The 26,091-nt window shown below is 41.9% G+C and overlaps 1 protein-coding gene across 10 annotated transcripts in view; it reads left to right on the forward strand.

Moving 5' to 3' along the window:
• The window catches only part of ESRRB (estrogen related receptor beta), a 258,747-nt gene that overhangs the window by 199,181 nt on the left and 33,475 nt on the right, over positions 1–26,091 (forward strand). For 9 of the 10 annotated variants that reach the window (XM_061611810.1, XM_061611807.1, XM_061611809.1 and 6 more), the window contains one exon: positions 16,474–16,590. In XM_061611810.1, the coding sequence (XP_061467794.1) occupies positions 16,474–16,590 (117 nt within the window). Of the gene's footprint in view, positions 1–15,781; positions 15,836–16,473; positions 16,591–26,091 lie in introns of those variants that run through there. The other variant, XM_061611813.1, reaches the window with a different exon arrangement.

Raw genomic sequence — 26,091 nt, forward strand, 5'->3', positions numbered from 1 at the left:
TGGTTACAGGGAACATACAACTCCCTTGTTACAACAGCTCCACTGGCTGCCAGTTTGTTTCCGGTCACAATTCAAAGTGCTGGTTTTGACCTTTAAAGCCCTATACGGCCCATGTCCAGGTTATCTGTCAGACCATATCTCCCTATATGAGCCTGCCCGGGCCCTGAGATCTTCAGGAGAGGCCCTTCTCTCAGTCCCAACACCCTCGCAAGTGCGATTGGTCGGGACGCAAGATAGGGCCTTCTCGGTGGCTGCTCCTAAGTTCTGGAACTCCCTTCCTAGGGAGGCATGAATGGCCCCCTCCTTGCCATCCTTCCGTCGGCAAGTAAAGACTTTTTTATTCCGACAGGCTTTTGAGATAGAAGGTGTTTAGGATTGGGCTTTACAAGGCTTGTTTTAATGTTTTATATTATTATCTGTATTATTTTAAATTGTTTTTAGATTTTTAAGTGCCTTTTATGGTTTTAAGGTTGTGCATAGTTTAATTGCATTTTAATTGTATGTTTTTCTATGTTTTTAACTACACGTAGTTTTATTTGTAAGCCGCCCTGAGTTCCAGTTTGGAAAAAGGGCGGGGTAAAAATAAAGTTTCAATTTCAATTTCAACAAGAGATGGATGGATTCCATAAAGGAAGCCACAGACCTGAACTTACAAGATCTGAACAGAGTGGTTCATGACAGATGCTCTTGGAGGTCACTGATTCATGGGGTTGCCATAAGTCATAATCGACTTGAAAGCACATAACAACAACAAAATGAGGTGTACCAATAAGTAAATTTCAAGATATGCTTGCACACACATACATGCAATGACAACATGTCTGCATAAATGTTCATTATATCCATTCATCGAGATGTATTCACACTACAAGCACGACATCCTTTCACCCATACTTCTGCAAATTGAGAAGACCAATAATATTACTCTGAAAGGGGAAGTGTATTGCATTTGTTCCAAAAGCCCCCTTGACTCCTATGAAGTGAATGAAGTAGGCATGTGGTAAGGGGACTCATTTTGTTTTCACATAGACTAGTTCACTTAATCCTAATTATTCCTTGCTGCTGAGGTTGTTAAAATCTGAAGCAACGTAACAGGGGGAAATCTTGCATGGCTGCTGTAGGATAAATTATTATGCTCTTTAATTACATTTTTGTTAGTCACCTTTTATGGTATACAGATCAGCCATCCTCTGTATCTCAGGAAGAGGAAGGCACATACCAGGGATTCTTCAACCCAGGTCATTATCTCTCACTGTATTTGGTAGAAAACAGAAAAATACATAGTATGTTTTTCTGAGGCTTGTGAAAGATCAGAGCAATACTTGCATGTAGTTCCATAATTCTTGCCCTTGAGGATTCAGGTTAAGCAAGTGTGGGTGACTTCAGGTTGAGTGGAGGATTGACAAGTATTGGGGGGGGAGGATGGGGGTGTTTCAGCCGTTTCCCAGCCATTTCCCACTCAAAACTGTTCATTTTCTGAACAGCTTTTCTTTGTATGAGGACAGAGATACCCGTTTAACATTTTGCTAAAAATGGAGCTAGAGCTCTAGAGCCTGAAAACTTTTCTCCATCCACTAATTTTGCTAAATGCTTTACAGGGGGAACATGAGAGTGGTATCCAGCAGAGAGCAAGAAATAAAATAACTAAATAAGAAAAGACATAGGACCTCTTTGAAGTGACATATGTTTACAGTTCTAAGTAATATATTTGCTCTTTGAAAATAATTTCCCCCTGAAGAATTAAACTTGAAGTAGGCTGGGTGATTTGCCATCTTCACAATAAATCTATCTTTGGCAGTAGCAGTTTGTTCCATGAGATTTTTGCAGTGGTGGGAATGCTGGAAGCTGCCTTATAACAAGTCAGACCATTGGTTCATCTAGATTAGTATTGTCAATAGTGACTGACTCCAGGGTATGAGGCACAAATATTTCCCAGCCCTCCCTGGAGATGCCTGGGATTGAACCTTGGACCTGTTGCATGCAAAGTATGTGATCTTCCGCTGAGTTGTAGCCCTCCCACAAAGGCTGCACTTGCCAGATGTGTTTCCTTCTGCACAACAATTAAAGGTATAGCAGCCTTGTCCCGTACATAATTGGAGAGCCCTTGCTGTGTGGCCTCCCAGCAGACCCTAAGGGCCCTACCATTAGGCAGAGTGATGTAGCCACCTCAGGTGGCAGGTCCTGGTGGGCTGGGGGTGGCAACAAGTTGTTGGAGCTGTATGTACTGTGTGGCCTGCCCTGTGCCCCCAAAGCTAGCCCTCTGCCTCAGGAGCAGTGGACTATACTGTCCCATCATCAGTGCTGAAGTAGGGTTCAAGTCTGAAGTCTGGCTAGCCTCTATACAGGAAATGTTAAGGGGCACCACCTTGCCCTTTGCCATAGGCAGCAACATGCAGCAGACATTGCACTGGACACCTCACTGGGGACTACAGTAGATGTAGATGGGGCATCAAGACTGCTACAGAGGTGAGCAATTTTACTCTCAGAGTGCCTCACAGTGGGCTTAAGGGTCTAAAACTCCATTTCCTGAAGATGATGTTAATAGACCCCTGACAATACAAAAAAGCTCCACAGGAAGGAGGCAGAGAAGTGGCCCTTCTTCACTGCCCTCACTGCCACATACTAGGCACGGTTATGTTTTACTTGTGTCCAATCAGCCTCACAGCACGTCTTTCACCATTTGTGCTCTAGCTGTGGTCTAGCCTGTTTCATTGCCCTTAGTTCAGACATATTGCTATGTTTTACAGTTAGTTTTACAGTTGCCACTTACCCACCAATAACACATTTGAACCAGTGTGGTTCATGACAGATGCTATTGGAGGTCACCAATTCATAGGGTCGCCATAAGTTGTAATCGACTTGAAGGCACATAACAACAACAAATACCATCAGCCTTTCAAGTAGAGACCTTACCCAGTCCACATCTGTGTTGGAATTGTTTGTACAGATTTTTTTAAAGATGTTTTTTAAAATATGTTTTGTTTTTAAGATGTTTTTAAAGATGTTTTGTATCTAAGATGTTTTTAGTGGTTTATTTGTTTGCTGCCCTGGGCTCTTTCTGGGAGGAAGGCAGGATATACATTTAATTAATTAATTCATAATATGTGTATAAACAAGATCTGCTCATTAACTCATTGTGGCTATACAATTTCAGAAACTACATCTTCCAAAAAACAATTTAGCAAGAAAGTTATTCTAGAATCTATGATGAATGGCACAAAATCACATTTTTTCAGTAACAGAAGGAAATCTTTCATATTGAAAGACAACTTGGAGGAAGAGTTGTGCCCCTTGAGTGAGTTATTAACTCTTGTTACAAACCATCCTCTTTTCCCTAGGAATCAAATAAAAATGTTATAGATGATAAATCGATAGAAAACTTCCTATAGAACCTCTTGCAGAGTACAAATATTAACAGTTCCAAATAATATTTTACCCCTTTAGGTGTGTTGTTCATTCATTGACTGATGGAATGAAACTGAACTAGTATGTGCGGCAAGGAAAACAACAAAAGCCAAGGAGGCAGATTTGTACTCCTCTAATCACCAAATTTCCTGTGCTGCTGCATTTTATCTGCCTGCAGCTGTGAGTGTAGGAGGGACCACAGCATCATGTTGGGCAACAGAGGACAGGCCTAGATACCTTTAACTGCAGAATTGTAGAATGTGTTGTTAGTACTTAATGATCTGTACAATACAGAAATGGGAGGTTGATTCTGCAGAGGAATTCATATGGCTGGTTCCCAGTTTGAGCAAAGGGATGTCAAGAAACACTTCCATTGGACTTCCCAGGAGGATCCCTCCGCCTGTGCAGCCTCTGAGACGGGCTCCCGTCTTGGATGAAACTTTTTCCGTTTTAAATCCAGTCAGAAGGGTTTTTTTTGACTGGGGATAATTTCTTCCAGATAAGGAAGAAACGTGAGATTTCCCACACAGCTTTGTTGTGTTTGTTGGAGACTGGAATTCGTCAGAATTGTCTGTGAAAGAAGGTCTTCCAGCAGCTCGGACGGAGCTAGGATTTCTAGCTAGCTCAGCTGAATAAGTGAGCCGTTTTTTTTTTCTTCAAAGAAAAACGGTCTAACAGGCAAGCATTCTCCTGTCTACGCTCATTATTTTGTTATCTATACAGCTAAAGAGATTTGTCAAAGAACCAGCAATTAAGAAAACCTGGGTGAGTCAAAACTTTCTCTTTTACTCACGGAACTAAGGGGGAAGAAAATAAAAACAGCCTATCTTTTTTTTATTGCAAAAAGCTGACATGGAAATTAGCATTATAAAGATTACAACGGATGAGGAGTTTCTGATTGGAAGAGAAAAGAAAAATCTTTTTGATTTATAAGACTTTTGTGTAATATATGTCTGGGACTATTTTTTCTGGTCTTTTTTTTTTTGACGAATCTGCTCATTCTTTCTGCTACTAGTTATTTGGACGCTGTGAACTAAAGCTGTTTTTGCACTTCTGGGCATATAAGAGATAAGGGCTGTCTAGAGTGTGACATCAGTTGGTTTGAAAGATTAACTCCTTTGTAACTGGATAAAGAAATAAACTGCTCTTTGCTTGGGACATTGAAAATTGAAGGAGTTTTGTTCCTTTGGTTTTAAGAATGACAATTAAGAAGATCATGGATGTACAAGAAGGGACTTTATCTTTAGATATGTTTCAGAAAATAATGAATGGGATTAAGTCAATAAAACAAGAACTGAGAAATAATAGACAAGCGTTGAGAATTGAATTTGACGAAATGAGACAGGAGCTAAAAGAAATTCAGGATTCTATGAGAAAGGAGAATAAAGATAGATCTGGAAAACCAAAAAAGGATGAAAGAAAAATTAAAGGCAAGGTTCAAACTATGGAGATTGGATTAAATATGGACCTGGAAAAAGATTTGGATTTACTGGCTGTGATGGATCCTGGAGACAAATATTACGGTTTGGAACTCAGCGCTGTCCCTGAAGGAATTGATGAAGAGATTGGAGATAAAGGTATTATCGGTTCGAAAAAAATCCTGGACTGGAAGGATTTGATGGAACTTGAAATGGAGAAAGTTAACAGAATTAATCCCTGTTTTGTGTCAATGGAATAATCTTCAAGAGATGTGCTAGTGTATTCTGTAAAAAAGAGGAACAGAGATGCGGCTTTGCAACAATACTTCAGTGATACGTTTGGAATTGATGGCAAGGAAATATCTGTGATAAAGGAAATTCCTATCAGACTCTTATTATATGACTATGACAGCAAGATTATTGGGTGCGTAAAGATGGAAGAAGGAAGATGGAACCAACAAGGATAATGGAAGAAGAGCGATTTGAAATTACTGGACTTAGTAGACTTGATGAGTTGGATTAATTGACATGTTTATCTAGAAAAAAAATTGATGGACATATATCTCAAGGATTGGAAACTTCTCTTTGACTTTTTGTGGAAGAATAAAATGATATGATGTTAATGAGATTTGATACCAATTAAGATAACCGCTGGAGGAAGGTGATTTTATAATCTATTAAGAGACAGGCTTGTTATATATTATAGACTTATAGCTGAACTACGACAAATCGGAAGTCAATATTTTAATATATATTTTTCTTTTTTTATTGTATTAGTTATTGATTTGTGTTTTTTCTTTTTGTATTGTTTTGGTTTTGAAAATTTGAATAAAAAATTAATTGGAAAAAAAAACACTTCCATTGCACTCCATTTGTTTATTGATTTATTTTAAAAATTCATATCCAACACTTGCTGTCTCAGAATAGATACCCAGTATCTAATCACTAAAACAATTAATCAAATGCAAGACAAGTAATTTTGTCCTATTATTTCTGTGTCCAGCTGACAGCATGTGAAGCTGCTAACTGAGGTCTTAGAGACCCATCACCTAGCTGGTTTCTGGCAAACCCATTCAATGGACTGCATGACAAAACCAGGCAGTAATATGAATTTTGTACCTACTACTCATCATGGCTTCCTTGATTAGCTGTATTTTTACAACTTCTATGGGTTTAGCCATGTTAGTCTGTTGCAGCAAAAGCAACAGAATCCCATAACACCTTGAAGACCAACACATTTGTCATGGAATAAGCTTTTGAGGACTAGGGTCCAATTCATAAGAAGAGGTGAAATGGACATGACAAGACCTTAAGCTCCTACCATGCTGCACACATCTTCCTTGCCGGGCCTCTGATACAGAGGGGAGAGGATAAAGCCACTTTGTGTCTCCTCTTCCTGTACTCTCCCAAAAGTAAAGGCAGATCCAGCAGGTAAAATTTGTCATCAGCTGCACTGCCAAACAGGGTGCTGCAAGTTGTCCATGATCCCTGAAGCTTCACTGACACTCATGAAGCATCTGAGGTCCAGAGAGGTGTCAGTCATGGCTGTGCCACTTTGGTAACATGGCAGTCCTCCAAATCTCCTTAGTCCCCAGCCTTTCTCCATGCCCATTACCATACTGGTGATCCTGGCCAGCAAATCTCCTGCTAGGGATGATTGAGGAATTCATTCTTTGCAAATTTCACCAAGAATTTACTTGATCTGCACCTCTTAGGCTAACATACAATCTAGAATGCAGTTATCCTTCAGAATTTGCACTTCTCCAAATTTTGCAGTGCATCTCTCAGCGCAAAACACATACCAAAATGTATACGAAGATGCCTACTTCAGAATAAAATACATGAAGAAAAATGCATACTTCAAAAGAAAATACATATTTAAATAGGTATTTAGATACACATTTCCATGTGGATTAAAAACAAACCAGTGATTATTTAGAAACAGATCAGAACAGACTTACGAATAACCACATGCAAAACTGACATAGACTGGAAACAGACTAATCCAACCATCCCTGCTTGTTGCCCAGTGTCAATGAAAAAACCTGAACAGCTTTTGCTGTCTCTCTCAACTCCTACTATCCTGTTCTGCTGAGGCTTGGGGCTCACAGGAGAACTGGAATGCCAGGCCACCCTTTTGTCCTCTAACCAGGCCAGAACCCTGGACAGTTCTCATGTTGTCTCAGGCATTGAGGTCATCTGAGGCGTTAAGTAGACCAGTGCTTGGAATGAACTGGTTTGGTTTAATTACTGAGGATCAATTGGATGAACTTGAATTGAACTGAACTGGACACATACTAGTTCATTTTGTAAAGAGACAAACGTGAATTGGAATTAGTTCCTGTTTGGACATGTTAAACTTTTTAATATGAGCAATCCAAGCTCTGGTGTAGACTGACAAGACCTATGCTGCAGTTGGCCCCACCTCCCTGAGGGGTGGTTCTGCTGATTTAAAGGGTTCCTGTCCAGTTCTGTAGGCATTGACTTCTATGCAATGAAAGGAATGGGGTGATATTGGAGACTTGACTTCTGAGTACAAAGAAGGCAGAAGAGCTATATCTTCAAGCCAGGATGACCCAGGGGGAGGTGTTGAGCCACCTTCCGAGTGGAACAGCCTGTACTCCCTATCATCTGCAGGGGCAGTGTAAAGTGCTTCACATGACACCCGCTTTCCCTGCTTGGGGAGTCACCTCTTGCTTCTGGGACCCTAAACAAGACTCAAGTCCATAAAAGCTCTTATTCTATTAAAAACATGTCAGTCTGTGAGATGCTGCAGGACGCTTTGCTGTACTTGTATAACAATCTATTCCAGGCTGAGAAGCTGCATCATCATCTGAAGCAGGGATGGGGAACCTGTGACCCTCCAGAGGTTGTTGGACTCTCATTTATATCATCATCAGCCAGCATGGCTAATGGTGAGGGGAGCTGTAGTTCAGCAACATCAGAGGGGGGGGAGGAATGGCACAGATTCCTCGTACCTGATCTAAACAGCCATAGGGTACTGATTAAGAACTCACAGATACCCTTTCAGAACTTAACCCCTGGAATGATAATGGAGATTATGCAGGAAATCTGTGCCTTGATCTTCCAACTTTTTACTCACTTTAAAGCAGGTGGAGGGGTGCTTGAATTTTGATGGAAACAGTGGCACTGCTGGAGGAGTTTTAACTCTGCCCTTCTGCTCCATTTGCCTGATCTAAATAGCCCCCTCCTGGTCCAGCTATTAGATTCACAGCAGAAAAAGGTACCTGTATCATGCCTATCTTTTTACTGCCATGGATATAATAGCAGGTTTGGGGGGCAGGTTTGGCAGATTTAGACTATTTAACAGCATGGAAATGCATACTTTCCCTTCATGCTACTGCTCTGATAAAATGTGGAGCCTTCTATGGGTCCTTAAAAGTAGGGGGGGAAATGGGAGATTTGATCACAGATCTCCTGTGTCATGTCTGTTTCAGCCCTGAGTTTTCCATGGTTTTGTTCATTTAAAGTAAGTGCATAGTAATGCTTTCTTATGTGCAATTGTATGGAACTAGTTACATATTTATGGCTTAATTATTCCTGATGGTTGTTGTGTGTCAAACCTTAATTTTGGTTGTGACAGTGAGGTCACGCACAGCAGCTTTATGGAGAATGGTCACTGTTGATTTCCATGATTTCAGCTATTAAAATGTTAGCAAGGCTGTGACATAGAATCATCAGACACCCTGGCGGTTTAATTTAAAGTCAGTCTGTATATCCCTTAGCAGCTATGGCCACTTCAAAATGGGGGGCAAGCGTGATGAAATGATAGAAGATGTATTAATACAGAGTTATGGTAATATTATTCATAATCTGATGATAGAGAAATGCCTCCTAACATTAGCTGGTAGTCACTTCACTGTAACAGTTATTAAGCGTACATAAAAAAATAGCTGTGTGCTTGTCCAACTGTAGCCAAGTATTGTTCTGTCATGACTCCTGACAGCAAGAAGACTTTTGAATGAGAAAATATAAAATGGAACAAAATACTCTTGGGGTGAGTCAGCGGACATAGGTAGCTGTTCCAGAAGCCAGATCTGATATGTGTGTTCTCCTCAAGGCCTGTTCCTAGTTTGGCCCTCTGACCCCCACCAGCAAAGTGCTCTGTGGTGGGCCCCTCTGAAAGTGGCTACAGCAGCGTGATCTATGCTGAGTAGCTGTAAGCTACTTTAATTTTAATTACCCACAATGCCCCCACTCTTCAAGGCATTGTGGGAAATGTGCCATTTTAATTTATTTTAATTTTCCACAGCATTTAGGGTTGTGTATGGGCTCCAATATTTGTTTTCTAATTGTTTTTGTGTATTTTAAAAAAATCCTTTCTGGGTTGCTTTGTGCTCTCCATTTTTTTTCTGTAATTTGGGTTTCAGTCCAGTCTGAATAAAACGAAGCTCTGTGTTACCCATTCAGCATAATGGGGAATCTAAAAACAGCTATAATTGTTTTCCTTTTGAGCCAAAGTGGATAAAATTTACAAGGACAGGAGCCCCTCCCCCAGTGGATTAAGTCTGCCAAAGTGCAGACAAAAAGGTCCCGGGGCTTTTTGTCAGGGAATTAGCAGGACTTGCTTCCTAAGAGAGGAGGGAGTGGAGGCTTAGCTCATGCATTTTTGTACCTTACATTAATTAAGAGGTGAACAAGAGTTGTGTATTATATTGTTGCTTGTACATTTTTAAAATGTTGCAGCTTAAAAAATGCTGCAACTTCATTTCCAGTGTTACAGTGTGAGGCTGTCTAAAATGTTGCCTGAAGAGTTCTGAAGAGCTCTGGTTTTTGTTATTATTAAAACAGAGCGACATAGGGGTGTTTTTTTTTACTTACAATGAAGCTTTTGTCTTTTAAAAAAAATCATCCACTGCTGTGCTTTGACAAAAATAAAAAATAAAAATAAATGCAGAAAGTACTCTGCAGGCATTGTACTTCTTGCAAAGCCCATTGGCTTAGATAAACATAGGGATATAGGAAAACATAGAGCTATAAGGCAGAGAAATTAAAATGACATAAGGCTTTTGGGGGGGCCTAATCCAACTTGGGCGCAGGGACTGTTTCCAGTTCGCATTGTGATTTGGCTTCCCACACTGAAATGATGCACATTCCTAATTTATATTCCACCTTTCTAACAAATATTCCAAGTGGTTCATAGTCAAAATTAAAGCACTACAAAGTTATAAAAACAATTACTCCCTGGAGCATTGCAAATTAAGGGGCATTTTAAATGGCAGATAGCTCCTAGTTATAAGAGGGGCAGACAACCCTATAGCCAGCCTTCTTTGTTACGTGGGACAGCCACATTTCTAAGTGGGGCATTTTGGGGAGGGGCGCATAGTGCCTTCATATTCTTCCCCACCCACAAGTGGAGCAGATGCGGAGGCCAGGCCAGGGAAAGGGAAAGGCACTGAACTTTCCACTCACTCCTCCATACAGACAGTGTGTTAACTTACATAGTGGGCTATATGAAGGTCAAGTTAACAAATCATTCAGTATGAACAGCAGAAGTTAAATGACTGGCACATTATTTGTTTCATGAGAAGAAAGTATGTTAAGGGTAAAGTGAACAAGAGTGTTAACTTCCCTTTGAGGGTCCCTCCTTCTAGTCCTTTTCCTGACCTTTAGATTTTGCTTCCTGTTGGGCACTCGAGGGAAAACCTTTTAACTGGTTAATATATAAAGGACTAACAAAACTATTGAAAGCTAATTATGGAAAGCAGTTGATTTTTTTTTTAAATGGTTGCTAGGTTTATTTTTCTGTCCAGAAACCCCTAAAAGGCCTCATACTGACCTGCATGCATTGGAAAAATCAGAAATTAGGCCTGAGAAAGTCTAGCCAGTCTAGTAGTGTGCACAGCAATGTTTCCATTCTTCTAGGACTGTTTTCATAGTTTACCATCAGTTATTCAGGAAAAAATAAGAAAAAATAGCCACCATGATTGTGAGTACAGTGAGTGCTTTAAAAGAGTAAAGGGTAACCTAGGGTAGATATTTTTTCAGCTCACTTTAAGATACCTGTTTATCTCACGCTTTAGCAATAAACACCCAGGCCTGTTCTACTAATCATAATAACTATAGAATAAACAAACTCTTACTTCTTGCTGCAGGTAAGCATGCTTTTCTATAGCAGACTGGATTGAGAACACAACTGAATCTGAAATAGAAAAGCCAAGCAAAGGAAAGGGGTGGGGTCTTAACTCTAACCCATACAAAGTTCTAATATTTAACTCTTCAAGGGTCATGTTACCAGAGGGGAAGTTTTTTTCAGGATCACTTAAGTAATTATAGGGTGACTGTGATCATGAAAAATCCACCGTCAGTCAGGGAATATCATGAGTGAGCAGAATTTTATGGGGGCTCTCCCAGATGAGGCTTTTGTTGTGCACTCACTCATCCTGCCTTATTCACTGAATTTTTCAGAGGGTCCTATTCTCCTGTTTGCTCCTGTTCCTGTTAAACATGCTGTCATTCTTTAAATGGAGATTGTCATTGTCGTCATGTCACAAGTTTAAAATACAATTTAAAAAAAATCCGGGGGAAGGGAAGAACAGCTCTATGAGGGAGCAGTGCACCCATTTGCCCCAATCTGGCTACAGGGTTGCGGGCAGAGAATGGGCATCAGCCATAGCTACTGCTGAGATGCTGGGGTCCTGACAGTTGCTTGAGGATGCCAACTGGTGCTCAGCTGTAGGCTTCCTGTAGTCTGGGGATGAATGCTGGAAAATAGCAGGAAACAGGTTCTGTTATGTTAATTAGGAAAAGACAAAAAAGGCCAGGCTCTCAATATTAGGTTAGGTTTTATTATTATTGTTGAGATTTTTAATGTTTTAATGTATTTGTATGTTTTTATTTTGTACGTCGCCCAGAGTGGCTGGCCAGCCAGCCAGATGGGCAACTAATAAATTTAATAAAATAATAATAATAATAAAAATATACTGTCTGGCAACCCACAGGCCTGCTGATGTCATGTATTGCCGTTCATTTCTAGGTGAAAGAGGACTCTGATGTGTAAGCATGCAAAGTCCTGGGTTGCTGTCTAGATTAGGGCCCATTCCATGCTCCCAGCTCCAGCCCTGGATCTCCTAGCTAGCACACTCTCTGAAGTCATTTTCCTCAATTATGCATGGTCAAATAGGGTAATTCATATGCTCAAAGCATACTTACATACACATGTGAACATGCCCACATGCATGCACCTTTTGGTGCTGCTCATTGACATGCATGGCTTCCTCCTTTGGCTGTTGAAGACACCCTGGAGCTCTTTCAGCTGCTCTCTGCCAGATCGCCTCTAGTCCACAGTGACTGAAGTGGCAGCGTGACTGTCAGCCCGTGGAAGGCTGCTGGAATCCCAATGAGTTAATCTCATCACTTTATCACAGGGCACTTACAGAAATTGCAAGGCAGTGTAAGTGGTTCTGTTCTGCTGGCAGCCAGCCTCAGGACCAATAAACAAAATTGAGAAGCTTGTGGGGAAGGAATAAAACAACAACAGAGCAGAGAACTTTGCTAAAGTTTTGAAGACAGTAGGTTATCTTGACTAAGGCTGACTATTATATTATTTCCCTATGCTTTTCTAAAAAAAGTAAAGTAAAAGGTCCTTACAACTGTTGCCATCTGCATCCGTTGCAGTATATTGTCCTTGTTTTCACACAGAATACAAACCAGGGACTTTATGAATCCACTAGACCAGTTTCTTTGCTTTCATCAATATGCAGTGATCTTCACTCATATTGATACAAAGTTTGATAAAAGAATGTGTAGGTCACATGGCAACATTGGTGGCTATTCTCTGATACCAGTTTTTTTTTTTAAAAAACTTTCCTACCTGAAATTGATAAAACTATAGGTTTACTTTGTAGGAATTGTATCTTTGCATTTGTAAGTGAGTTAATGGAAGATTAAAATGCAAGAATACCAAATGGAGAAATCTACCATGCTTTCAAAAAATAGTGGGGACGCTTTTCAGTTTTCTTGTTGGGAGCGAGGGGGGAGAACTGCTGAAGGGTAGAAATTCTGAGGCTGGCTGGGTGTACATGCCTTGCCCCTGCAGTTCATTTGTTAACTAGAGATCAAGCTTGAATTTCAATTTCCAGCTTTTAGAGATATATGATACTTCCTTGGCTATTGAAATTCAGGTGCTGTGCAGTGCCAGAGTATAGACTGAATGGTAGCAGCTGGTACAGCTCTCTGAGCTCCTGTACAATGTCTGTGTCTTGAATCTAACCACGTGGTGGCGGGACTATGAGCATGCAGAAGGGCACTGGAGAAATAAAACTGTCTCACATTGGTGTTGACTATCAGGATGTGGGACTTAAAGGGTAAGACTCTGAAGGTGAAACCATTTTGTAGAGTAGGCAAACTCAGAGTCAGCAACTTTTTCGGTTACAGTATTCTTAAATAAGGCCCAGGTTTTAACTAGTTTGGAAGCATGATTATTATTCACAATAGATATTACAATGTGATGTGCAGTCCTTATTTCAGAAACAGAAGTGATGCCTATCATGGGCTGCTGCCAAAAATGGGAACCCAGGTCAAGTTTTCCCTCTTCTCCATATGTATATTATAGTCAAGGAAATGCATGACATTATATCATCGTACCATATGCTTTCCTGCATCTTCCAGTATCAGCCAAAGATGTGGTACAAGGGGTGGGAGAATGTACTATGTAATGATGTGTCACATATTTTCCAGTCACTGAATAACATGGGGCTGCTGCTTTTGATAGCAAGCCTGTGTCTTCAGAGTCATGTCTCAGCCCAGCTTCATTCATCCCAGCAAGGACAAAGCAAGGTAGATTGTTGTCATTTTAAGAGACGATGTACTAAGGCTGCAAGACGGTGACTTGTTCAAGGCCATCTCAGTACATTTTTGTCTTGCATGAATAAACTTTGGTCCAAGGCCATATGCAATGAACCACAATGATAAGGTTCTTCTTCTCATCGTATCTTCAAAAAGGCATGCTCTCTCAAGAGCCACGCCTGCTTCTGCAGATGTGTGAAAGTGTAATGTCAGAACCATATCTATAAGAAAGCTTTCTTGGAACCTTCAGTGCTCTTCCTCTGCCATCTTACACTCACTATTCATAAATTCATAAACTTCTGACCATCCGCCTTCATTGTTATTCTGATATAGACTGTAAGCATTCTAGGAAGGGACCATGTAATGACCACTATTTTCTTGCCACGAGACAGAACCAGCTGTGTTGTGGCATTTTTACAAACTAATCTACATTGCCTTTTCAGCTGCTCAATCTGTTTATGTAAATGTGTGATGGTTGTTAATGTGGCAGAGATAATTTTGTACCTGCAGGTTCCTACACTTACCCACACTCTCATCCCAGATAGGCAAACAGCTTGAGGGGAACAATGTTGATTGTAAAGACAGCCTATATGGAAAGCCATAAGCACCTCCGCCCTGCTCCCATTGTGAGATGAAATTCACAGCCTCCCTGAGTTTGCATTTCCTTGAAAACAAATAAAGAAAAACACAAATACTCCAGGAAATTGATCACGGGTCTCATGTAGGTTGTAAATACACTAGTCGCCAGATCAAAGCATTTCCGTTAGCCACACCTGGAGGGAGAACTGGTTGATCTGCTGATCAGTTGCAAAATCTCCTTGAAGCTGAATTTTTTAAAAAACATACTGAAGCTGCTCCCACCAGGTTTTACAGTAAAAAGGAGTAGAGTGACTAGCATCGTATGCCCCCTGTTTTCAGAAGAGAGAGGCAGAGACACACTGGAACCAGCAGAACAGTGGGAGTGTTTCTACCCGCAGTTTAGTTCTAAGAAGCTGCAGTCATCTCTGATTCTCTGACAATTCTGTATAATTCACATGTTTCCAAGCACATGTCTTTCTCTGGGCCAAAGATATGATGGAGGCAGCCACCTTTGTATATTCGTGTCTGCCTCAGTCATGTCTAAAGAATGGGGTGAGACTTAATATATGTATGGATTTTGTGGGGGAAGCTGTGAGTGTTTCCCTTACTTACTGTCCCTCCTTACAGGCCCAGCATCAGGCAGGTGTAGGGGCCTGGCATCCTGGCAGGGCCCATCACTTCAACTGTCCTTTAACTTTTTTCAAGTGTGCTGGTAGCTGGGAGCTACCATTGAAGTGTCCCAATATGCCCCCCCCAGCACAGTGTTGCTTCAGGGCATTGTGGGAAATCAAAATGGCAGTTCCAGGTAGGCCTGCAGGGGCCAATAATGTAGGAGGGGCCCCACAAGGGGATACTTTGTTGAGGGCCTCCTCAGCTCTGGAATAGACTGAGGGCGTATGCTGAGTGGAAGTGCAGCTCCACATGGCACACTCTATGAAGGCTAAAGGAAAGTCAAACAGAAGTCTTGGTAGAGAAGGGGAGGAAAGAACATAGTAAGACCCAGCATGGAATCATGTGACTCAGAGCACAGCAGTCCAAGGTGGATGTGCTTAATGAGCTGTGTTTTCTGGGTATTTTTCACTAGGTTGAGGAATGGAGGCCTAAAAATTGTTTGCATTCACACAATGCAAGATGGCCAAGGACTGGTCCAAGATGACCAAGGACTGGTCCTGATTGTTGGTCCTAGGAGTCATGACTCTGTTTGTTACCCCAGACTCCCTTTCGGATGTGTGGATGAACAACTGATTAGCCCAGTCTTATAGAAAAGGATTTATAACTTCAGGAAAATCCACGAGGAAGCTTTTAGAACTACACTGAGACATTTTCAGGGCAGCCCACTAGAAATGTGCTTGAGTTTTTCAGTGGTGTTTAACCAAGCTAGCTCATTGTTTGATGATCCAGTTGGAATGAATTGATTGCAGCTGAGGCTTGCATGGAGTTAAGACCTGCGAAAGAGCCACAGAAAGAGCAAAGAAAAGACACCTTTTAGTCTTCCCAGCCACAGTGTCTTCTGACATGAACTACTGAGGAGAGTTCTTTCTTTGCTGAGTTTTAGGTTATGATCAGGTTATTACAGTATTCAAGCATTGATTGCCCCACAGTTATGGAGCTTCCTTCCCTTACAGGTTAGCTATGTTAACACTCATACCAATAGGCATTCAAGAACTGCAGTAAGACTTTGCTGTTTGGACTGGTGTTTTGCTAGAGTTAAACAGGACCAAGATAATTTAAAGCAGTTGTTGTGAGATGTTGTTATTTTAACTGAGCATTGAAGTGTGTGTGTGTGTGTGTGTGTGTGAGAGAGAGAGAGAGAGAGAGATCTGCTATTTCCCATAAGAATTACCTTGTCAGTGAAAATATGCATCTCTAACCTTATATGAAGCTCACCCTGAGATAGCTGCCATCTCTTGGTCTAACTTACATCACAGTAATGATGTGAGAACAAAACAGGTCACATACCAAAAAAAATATTCATGTACACCTTCATGTTCCAACATATTGATCCCAGTTAATGGGATCCCCCGGACAATTTCTTCATTAACCTGTTCCCATGGCAAAGGTGTAAATAATTCCACAACATGGATGTAGACATTGCAGAGGGTGCCTCTGGTCTGTTGGCATTATATGACTCCAGCAGACAGACTCTGCTCTGATCAAAGCTGTGATTCCTTTTTGTTGTCAGAACAAAGCTTCTTAGGACATGCATACCCTTCACTGCTATTTGGTGCTAGTCTTTAGTGGCTCCTTCTCTTTGTGTTTGCAGGGAATATTGAATACAGCTGTCCAGCTACCAATGAGTGTGAAATCACAAAACGAAGGCGCAAGTCCTGTCAGGCATGTCGCTTTATGAAATGCCTCAAAGTGGGAATGCTGAAAGAAGGTAAGAAGAAGCAGGTGCAAGACTTCTGTCTGTTTTCCAACACCCCCAAAAACCCTACCTCTCTCTGAACAAGGCCAGATTATGCTTTTGATGTGATGGAGGAGGAAACAGCGCAAGTTGGGTAGAGTTTTGAGTACTCCCAGTGGGAGACACAGCGGTGTGCTACTTTGTGTTAAAGTGAAATTCTGGGCAATACTCAACTAAATTCTTGCATTAATGGAATTACTTCAACTAGCACATAAGGATTTTCCCCCTCCCGCGGCGTGCACCCTGAGCTATCCCCAGAGCTGCTCCAGAGGGCTGAGGAAACCATGAGAAGGGATTTAGGGGATACAGGAGGGACGAGAGAGTGAGAATGTTTCATTGCATAAGGAAAAATACTTACACTGATGGAATGTTCAGCTTAGCGCTACCCAGAATACAACCCTCTCTTTTTAACCTGGATGAAAATGTTAAAGCAGGCAAATCTAAAATTAATGAGCCACTGATGTGTATGAAGAATGCACAGGTGCTTAATTGCAGTTACACATGTGTGACTTCCTTGTTTAAAACATTTCATGCCCCAGCCTTCAGTTTCACAACGTCTAGGTCAGTTTACAATTAATCCTAACAAGAATATAAAAGCTTACTAAAAAGTGAAAATATGTTTTGAAATGGTTGGGGAAATAAAAAGATATTTGCATAGCACTGGAAAGATTTAAGATTCCCCAATCCTATCTGAGGAGAAAGTTCCACAGATTGCGTACCACATCTGAAAAAGATGCCATTTTTCTGGTTGTGACCTACCAACCTCAGAAGGTGGGGATACCCAGAGAAGGGCATTTGGGCAAGGTAGTATGGGAGAGAGTGGTCCAGCATTGGTAGATACATGTTGATAGGCCAATTGCTTTCAACGTGAGATGTAGCCAACATGAGATGTAGCCTTCAGTTGATTGTGCTGTTTGTATTTATGTTTTGTTTCATGCGTTACATTGAAAACCCTCCTGGATTTGCTAATATGAAAGACTAAAAAACATATGTTAGCAAAAATATATCAACAGCTCAGTAAATATGACACAGAACAGAACAAATAAAATATTACATTATAAAATGGGCTCAAAACATTGGTGAAACTATACCTCTGAATGTCTGGGGAAATCTATGGAAAAAGGCACACAGGTTTTCTTTAAACATGGGCATAAGGGGAAACTGTTTTAAGATCATGAGTAGGTAGTGTATTACTCCAGTCCAGATTAAAAAAATAAACAAAAATTATTCCACTATATGTTGGAAGTGTCAGAAACAACTCAGAGATCTCTTTCATGTGTAATATAACAAAGCTTTATTGGAAAATTAAAGGTCACGTTAATGAACTCTTACGCTATGAAGTCCCCTTTATCTTGCATTTCCCCCCTTACATTAGGTGGAGGGGCTGGTAGAACCAGCTGTAGCTTAATGGCTAGAGTAAGGGAGCAATCCAACTCGCATTTATGCCAGACTGAGGGGAGTTGGATGTGGCTGAGCCGGCTGGGTCTTGCAGCGGAACTTTACGCCAGCTTCTCTTCAGCCAGCACCACTTATACCTGGCTCCCTTGAGTTGCATTGTTCTGCCCCTCATTACTTTAGAGTTAAAAAACATAAACCAGAAATACAACAGCTTTGCATTAAGGTGGCAAATTTTATTGAATATTGTAAAAGCTTAAACTATTAGTTTATGTTTTGGACATTAAGCTTAGAATATAAGTAAATAGCCTTGTGGTTAATCTCAGTACATTCCAGTGGTATTCAATGTCTCAAACTGGACACTTGAAGTTTTTTCTGGTACAAAAGCATATTTATCTATCTATATTATGTATTATTCATGCACAAAAACGACAACCCTCCTGGGAGGGGGAACACTTGCTTATTTTTCACACATGATGGTATGTATATGCCTTTTGCTAATAAGAAAAAGAGGCATCTAGGAAGTGGCCTTCGATCTCTTCTTCTTTATAGATGCTAAAAATGGTCAGAGAATCTTTTCTTCCCCTCTCCATGTATTGGTGCACTTTAATTTTATAATAAACATTTCCAGAAAGGGTATACTACAAATGTTACGTTTTCATAAGTGTAAAAACACAACTGTCCATTGAACATTAGGGTGTTAGTGTTTACAGAAGAACCTTGGTTGTCAGAAGTGGAAAGAGAGTTTGTTTATAGTCCATTGGTTCTGAGAGGAGATAAATATCTCTGGCTGGAGAAAGACTTTTGTCCCTGTGCAGGTGGCCATCTTTGCCCAGCCGTGCTCAGCCTACTGTCTCACTCCACCTATTGATCTGCTCAGTGTTGTCTGAACAGTGCTTGGCTCATCCCCTTGTGTTCCTCTTCTCCTGCCCCTTCCCCACATCCATTCAAGGTGTGCCATTGGGAATTCAGTGGCAATTAAACACATTCTTATAGATTGGCTTCAAAGCTTCATTTCCTTGGGTTCCCTCTGGAATAGAAGGATGGGGGAAGGGAAGAAAGTTAGCACTTGTAACCCTCTGCATCGATGTACTTGGAAAAGCACAGCTGCCTCAGCGGAACCCACTGAAAGGATATCAGCATTGTGGAGTGCTCCAGCCCAGCACATTTCAGCCAAAGCAGGCAGACTGCCATTATGGGAGCCAGAAATGAATGGGAAGCCATAATACTTTCCTTTGAGGTGTTGCAAGAGTGATAAAAGCTAGTACTGTTAGTAATCTAGATTTAAACCCTGTTTTGCCCTTTGATTGACAGATCTTATCTGAGGTTAAATCTCTCTCTCAGGACTGCAGCTTTCCTGACATTTGTGAGGTCATCCCTATGACCCTCCATGACCTTGCTTTTAGATTAGGATGGTGATGGATTCAGAGAGAGAAATTAGCCAGCTTTGAAGGTGGTGGAGTGGCTTACTAATGTGTTGTCCTTCAGAACCTTATGGAATAAAGGATGAACTCTCTTTTTGTCCCCTGGATTATTTCATTTTACTTACTCTGATTTGCTCTTTTTCCTAACACCAAGCCACATTTATTCCAGCATATCTTCATTAAATCACGGATGGGCTTGGTAGCATCAACATCTGCATCTATGCTGCTTCAAATGCATGCTGCTTTAAATGCACATATAATAGTATTATATGTGCAATAATTAACTGTAGTGATTCATTAACCGTAGTGATTCAGTACATGCCTGTTGCCAGGATCTTTGATTGCTGCTGCTTGTTTAGATAGCATTTTTTCCTCTAAAGGGTGCTGAGAATTGTATCTCTGTGATGGGTAAACTACAGTTCCCAGGATTCCTTTTGGTGGTGGGGAAGTGTGTTTTAAATGTATGGTACGTGTGTCTACAGCCACAGAGTGACATCCCGTCAGCTCCCAGACATTATCTCAACATTTCCACATCTGTAACACAGGCACCATACTGATGATTGAGACCATGGCCCAAACTAGAAATGCACAGCTGCCCCTTGTCTCCTCCTGCAAAGCTCTTTCACTAACATTGAGTAATGCAAAACTCACAATGTGACACCATTGTGGTTTGCTCACCCTCAGAAGTGTCAGCCAATGAAGTGGAGCAGGAAATGGAGCAGGAAAATTCTCAAAGCAGTGGCATCATGTTATAAATTACTTGTTACCAGACTTAGATGGAGAGAGAGAAGATGACACAGGACTGCTGTTTTGGGCAACTGGTATGAGTGTGCCATAATGTATACTTCCAGCCTATGATAATCTACATATGTACCCACATGGCCATTAATAGTTGTTACTGCTGTGGAGATTGCAAGTAGTAGTAGTAGTAGTTGTTGTTATTAATAATAATAGAATTCAATCAAAACAGTTGTACAAAAAACTTTTATAATATTTAGTTTGATAGTATTTAGTCTCTAAGGAGTCAGCAATTTTCTGGGAAGAACAAATCCATAATTATTTGATGTTCGGCACAGAGAGGGAGAATTGGCTGGGGATTTTAGCTTATAAAGGGTTTGTTGGCTCTTCTTCCCTCAGGTTCTGTTAAATCATCCATTCTGTCTTCCAGTCAATGCAGGATTGTTCCCAGCTGCACATTTTCTACTGCCTGCAGCATGTACGACTATCTGCCTGTTGGACAGAAGTCGTGGGTGTGCTCTCGGTGCAATGAGCTCCTGGCTCTCCGGGAACGACTTCATTTCCTTGAGGCCAAGGTGGCTGACCTGGAAAAGCTGAGAGAGGCAGAGAGGTGTGTGGAGGAGGCCTTCAGGGACGTTATAGCTGTGTCCCACTCCAACGATGATAGCTCTCCTGCTATCATGGAGAACGATGGTCTCGGGGAAGGAGAGCATCCAGCTGAGGAAGAGGGAAATGATCCGTTAGAAGGGACCCATTCCTTGGGGGATGAGCAGCTATCCTCTCGTGCCAAGGATATATCTCCGGGGGGTGGAGGGATCTTTGTAGTGGGTGATTCGATCATTAGGAACATAGACAGTGGGGTGTGTGATGGGCGTGCAGACTGCAAGGTGATTTGCCTGCCTGGTGCGAAGGTTGCGGATATTGCCCGTCGTTTAGATAGTTTGGTAGACAGTGCTGGGGAGGAGTCAGTGGTTGTGGTGCACGTTGGCACCAATGACATGGGGAAATGCAGCCGTGAGGTCCTGGAAGCAAAATTTAGGTTGCTAGGTAGGATGCTGAAAGCCAGGACCTCCAAGGTGGCTTTCTCTGAAATGCTACCGGTTCCACGCGCAGGATCAGCCAGACAGGCCCAGCTTTGCAGTCTCAATGCGTGGATGAGACGATGGTGTCGGGTGGAAGGGTTTAGATTTGTTAGGCACTGAGGAACATTTTGGGACAAGCCGGGCCTGTACAAAAGGGACGGGTTCCACTTGAACCAGAATGGAACCAGACTGCTGGCACTTAAAATTAAAAAGGTGGCAGAGCAGCTTTTAAACTGACTGAGGGGGGTCCGGTTCGGAATAAACCTCCCCCCGGGATAAAGACCAAAGAAATGATGAAATTTTAAAAGGGGGAAGGCCTAGAAGTAGGCATTGTGAGAGCAGGGGCACAGGATATAAATTCAGAAGAGCAAAATTACCACAGGCGAAACCACAAGTGCCAAAGACACTTGAAGAGAGACACTGCTTACAAGTGCCTGTACGCTAATGCTAGGAGCCTCCGAACGAAGATGGGAGAACTGGAGTGCTTGGTCTTAGAGAAGAGCATTGATATAGTGAGCATAACGGAGACCTGGTGGAATGGAGAAAACCAGTGGGATACGGTTATCCCTAGATATAAACTATATCGGAAGGGCAGAGAAGGACATATTGGTGGTGGTGTTGCTCTATACGTGAAAGAAGGCATTGAATCCAGCAAGCTCGAAACCCCAAAGGAGGCGGACTTCTCCACAGAATCGTTGTGGGTGGCGATACCATGCCCCAGGAGGGATTTAATACTGGGAACGATCTATCGTCCCCCTGATCAAAATGCTCAGGGAGACCTTGAGATGAGATATGAAATTGAGGAAGCATCCAAACTAGGAAATGTGGTAGTAATGGGTGACTTCAACTACCCGTACATAGACTGGCCGCATATGTGTTCCAGTCATGACAAAGAAGCAAAATTTCTAGATATTCTAAATGACTGTGCCCTAGACCAGTTGGTCATGGAACTGACCAGAGGGATGGCAACCCTGGACTTAATCCTCAGTGGGGACCGGGACCTGGTGCGAGATGTAAGTGTTGTTGAACCGATTAGGAGCAGTGACCATAGTGTTATTAAATTAAACATACATGTAAATGGCCAATTGCCAAGAAAATCCAACATGGTCACATTTGACTTCAAAAGGAAACTTCACAAAAATGAGGGGATTGGTAAAAAGAAAGCTGAAAAACAAAGTCCAGAGGGTCACATCACTCAAAAATGCTTGGAAGTTGTTTAAAAACACTATATTAGAAGCTCAACTGGAGTGCATACCGCAGATCAGAAAAGGTACCGCCAGGGCCAAGAAGATGCCAGCATGGTTAACGAGCAAAGTCAAGGAAGCTCTTAGATGCAAAAAGTCTTCCTTCACAAAATGGAGGTCTTGTCCGAATGAAGAAAATAAAAAAGAACACAAACTCTGGCAAAAGAAATGCAAGAAGACAATAAGGGATGCTAAAAAAGAATTTGGGGAGCACATTGCTAAGAACATAAAAACCAACAACAAAAAATTCTATAAATATATTCGAAGCAGGAGACCATCTAGGGAGGCGATTGGACCCTTGGATGATAAGGGAGTCAAAGGTGTACTAAAGAACGATAAGGAGATTGCAGAGAAGCTAAATGAATTCTTTGCATCTGTCTTCACAGTGGAAGATATAGGGCAGATCCCTGAACCTGAACTAACATTTGCAGGAAGGGATTCTGAGGAACTGAGACAAATAGTGGTAACAAGAGAGGAAGTTCTAGGCTTAATGGACAATATAAAAACTGACAAATCACTGGGCCCAGATGGCATCCACCCGAGAGTTCTCAAAGAACTCAAATGTGAAATTGCTGATCTGCTAACTAAAATATGTAACTTGTCCCTCGGGTCCTCCTCCGTGCCTGAGGACTGGAAAGTGGCAAATGTAACGCCAATATTCAAAAAGGGATCCAGAGGGGATCCCAGAAAATACAGGCCAGTTAGCTTAACTTCTGTCCCTGGAAAACTGGTAGAAAGCATTATTAAAGCTAGATTAACTAAGCACATAGAAGAACAAACCTTGCTGAAGCAGAGCCAGCATGGCTTCTGCAAGGGAAAGTCCTGTCTCAGTAACCTATTAGAATTCTTTGAGAGTGTCAACAAGCATATAGATAGAGGTGATCCAGTGGACATAGTGTACTTAGACGTTCAAAAAGCGTTTGACAAGGTACCTCACCAAAGACTTCCGAGGAAGCTTAGCAGTCATGGAATAAGAGGAGAGGTCCTCTTGTGGATAAGGAATTGGTTAAGAAGCAGAAAGCAGAGAGTAGGAATAAATGGACAGTTCTCCCAATGGAGGGCTGTAGTAAGTGGAGTCCCTCAAGGATCGATATTGGGACCTGTACTTTTCAACTTGTTCATTAATGACCTAGAATTAGGAGTGAGCAGTCAAGTGGCGAAGTTTGCTGACGACACTAAATTGTTCAGGGTTGTTAAAACAAAAAGGGATTGCGAAGAGCTCCAAAAAGACCTCTCCAAACTGAGTGAATGGGCGGAAGAATGGCAAATGCAATTCAATCTAAACAAGTGTAAAATTATGCATATTGGAGCAAAAAATCTTAATTTCACATATACGCTCATGGGGTCTGAACTGGCGGTGACCGACCAGGAGAGAGACCTCGGGGTTGTAGTGGACAGCACGATGAAAATGTCGACCCAGTGTGCGGCAGCTGTGAAAAAGGCAAATTCCATGCTAGGGATAATTAGGAAAGGTCTTGAAAATAAAACAGCCGATATCATAATGCCGTTGTATAAATCTATGGTGCGGCCGCATTTGGAATACTGTGTACAGTTCTGGTCGCCTCATCTCAGAAAGGATATTATAGAGTTGGAAAAGGTTCAGAAGAGGCAACCAGAATGATCAAGGGGATGGAGCGACTCCCTTACGAGGAAAGGTTGCAGCATTTGGGGCTTTTTAGTTTAGAGAAAAGGCGGGTCAGAGGAGACATGATAGAAGTGTATAAAATTATGCATGGCATTGAGAAAGTGGATAGAGGAAAGTTTTTCTCCCTCTCTCATAATACTAGAACTTGTGGACATTCAAAGAAGCTGAATGTTGGAAGATTCAGAACAGACAAAAGGAAGTACTTCTTTACTCAGCGCATAGTTAAACTATGGAATTTGCTCCCACAAGATGCAGTAATGGCCACCAGTTTGGATGGCTTTAAAAGAAGATTAGACAAATTCATGGAGGACAGGGCTATCAATGGCTACTAGCCATGATGGCTGTGCTCTGCCACCCTAGTCAGAGGCAGCATGCTCCTGAAAACCAGTTGCTGGAAACCTCAGGAGGGGAGAGTGTTCTTGCACTCGGGTCCTGCTTGCGGGCTTCCCCCAGGCACCTGGTTGGCCACTGTTAGAACAGGATGCTGGCCTAGATGGGTCACTGGCCTGATCCAGCAGGCTGTTCTTATGTTAACCATCCATGAACATCTTTCTGCTTCAAACTTACAGACAAAGTTTGCTAAGGGCTGCTGCTTATCAGTTTGGAGATCCTTGCTGGCTGTCCTGAGCCCCAGTTGAGTGGAAGAGGGAAGAAGTAGTGAGCAAACAGCCTAGGCCATCCAATCCCCATTCCCCACCCAGTAAGCTTCCTTCATCCTCTTTGGTGAGGACGTTGATTAGGAGCTGTGTGTTAGACCCAGCTCACACACTAGCAGTGGAATCGTTACCATGTCTAGTCAGAAGAAATCCTATTGAATTTAGTGGACCTTACTTCCAGGTAAGTGGGGTTAGGATTGCAGTTTAAGAAAATATTTTTGGCACACACACATCAGTAAGGCAAAATTTCCCAGAGAACTAGAAACAGGGACTGCCCTCACCAGGTGAAGGGGAAAAAAAATGTAAGGCTCCAAATGGATACTTGAAGACCATGAAAGGCTATCACTGTGATATATCCAGCACTGGGGTTTGTTATGGCAATGCAGAAAATGATTGAGAAACAGAGGAAGGAAGTCAGCAGAGTGAGTAATCAATCAATAGGTTTCTCGGATATCCTGGCCACTTTGCTTAAGAGAACCCTAATCAATGCCGTGCAACTAAGGGAATGCATGTGCACCAGGCCATCTCAGTTTCTTCCCTCATGACACTGCAGAGTGGAAACTCACCGAGATATCTACAACATGTGGATAAAACATAGTGTGGAAAACTATCCATGTAAAACCTGATGTATAAGCACATGTGTTTAACATGTTAGCTTTGTTACCTGTAGTTAACCATCCTTTTTACCAACAAGGATTTCATGGATTTGCCAGTTATTTTCACTTGGCAGCTGAGTTTACTGTCTCAGGAGAGAGTCCTAGGAGTGAGTGGATTCACAACCCTAGAGCTCAACTTGCATATGGAGGTGATGCTTCTGCCAGGCACCTTAAGTTGCACCATTCTGGTTCTGTATTGGTTCCATATAGTCAGTAGCAGATGGCAGGATGAGGGCATGACACTTATCTGACTTCCTGGCAGGTGGCTTGCTGCTGCTTACTGGGAAGGAGAGTAGGAGGAGCAAGGTAGTGAGGAGGTCAGTGCTGTGTAAAATACACAGACAGAAACACTATATTGGCTTCACCAGTATGCTTGCTCAGCAGCACCGACCCCCCCCCTCCCATTGCCTTGTCCCTCCCACTCTCCCTCCTGGGAAGCAGCAATGATCCATCTGCAAGTTTTACAGACTCTGCTGTATAGAAGCTTTCTGATGTATGATTCTAGGACCAGCCTGGACTGGAAACCACAAACTATAAAACTGATCTACACATCCAGCAAAATCATTTGGTAGGCTACATTTTAGACTGCAAGTGGGGGATTGTATTTTTGAATGTCTCCCATATTATAAAGAAC

The sequence above is a fragment of the Rhineura floridana genome, chromosome 2, assembly GCF_030035675.1.
Source record: "Rhineura floridana isolate rRhiFlo1 chromosome 2, rRhiFlo1.hap2, whole genome shotgun sequence".
Taxonomy (NCBI): domain Eukaryota; kingdom Metazoa; phylum Chordata; class Lepidosauria; order Squamata; family Rhineuridae; genus Rhineura; species Rhineura floridana.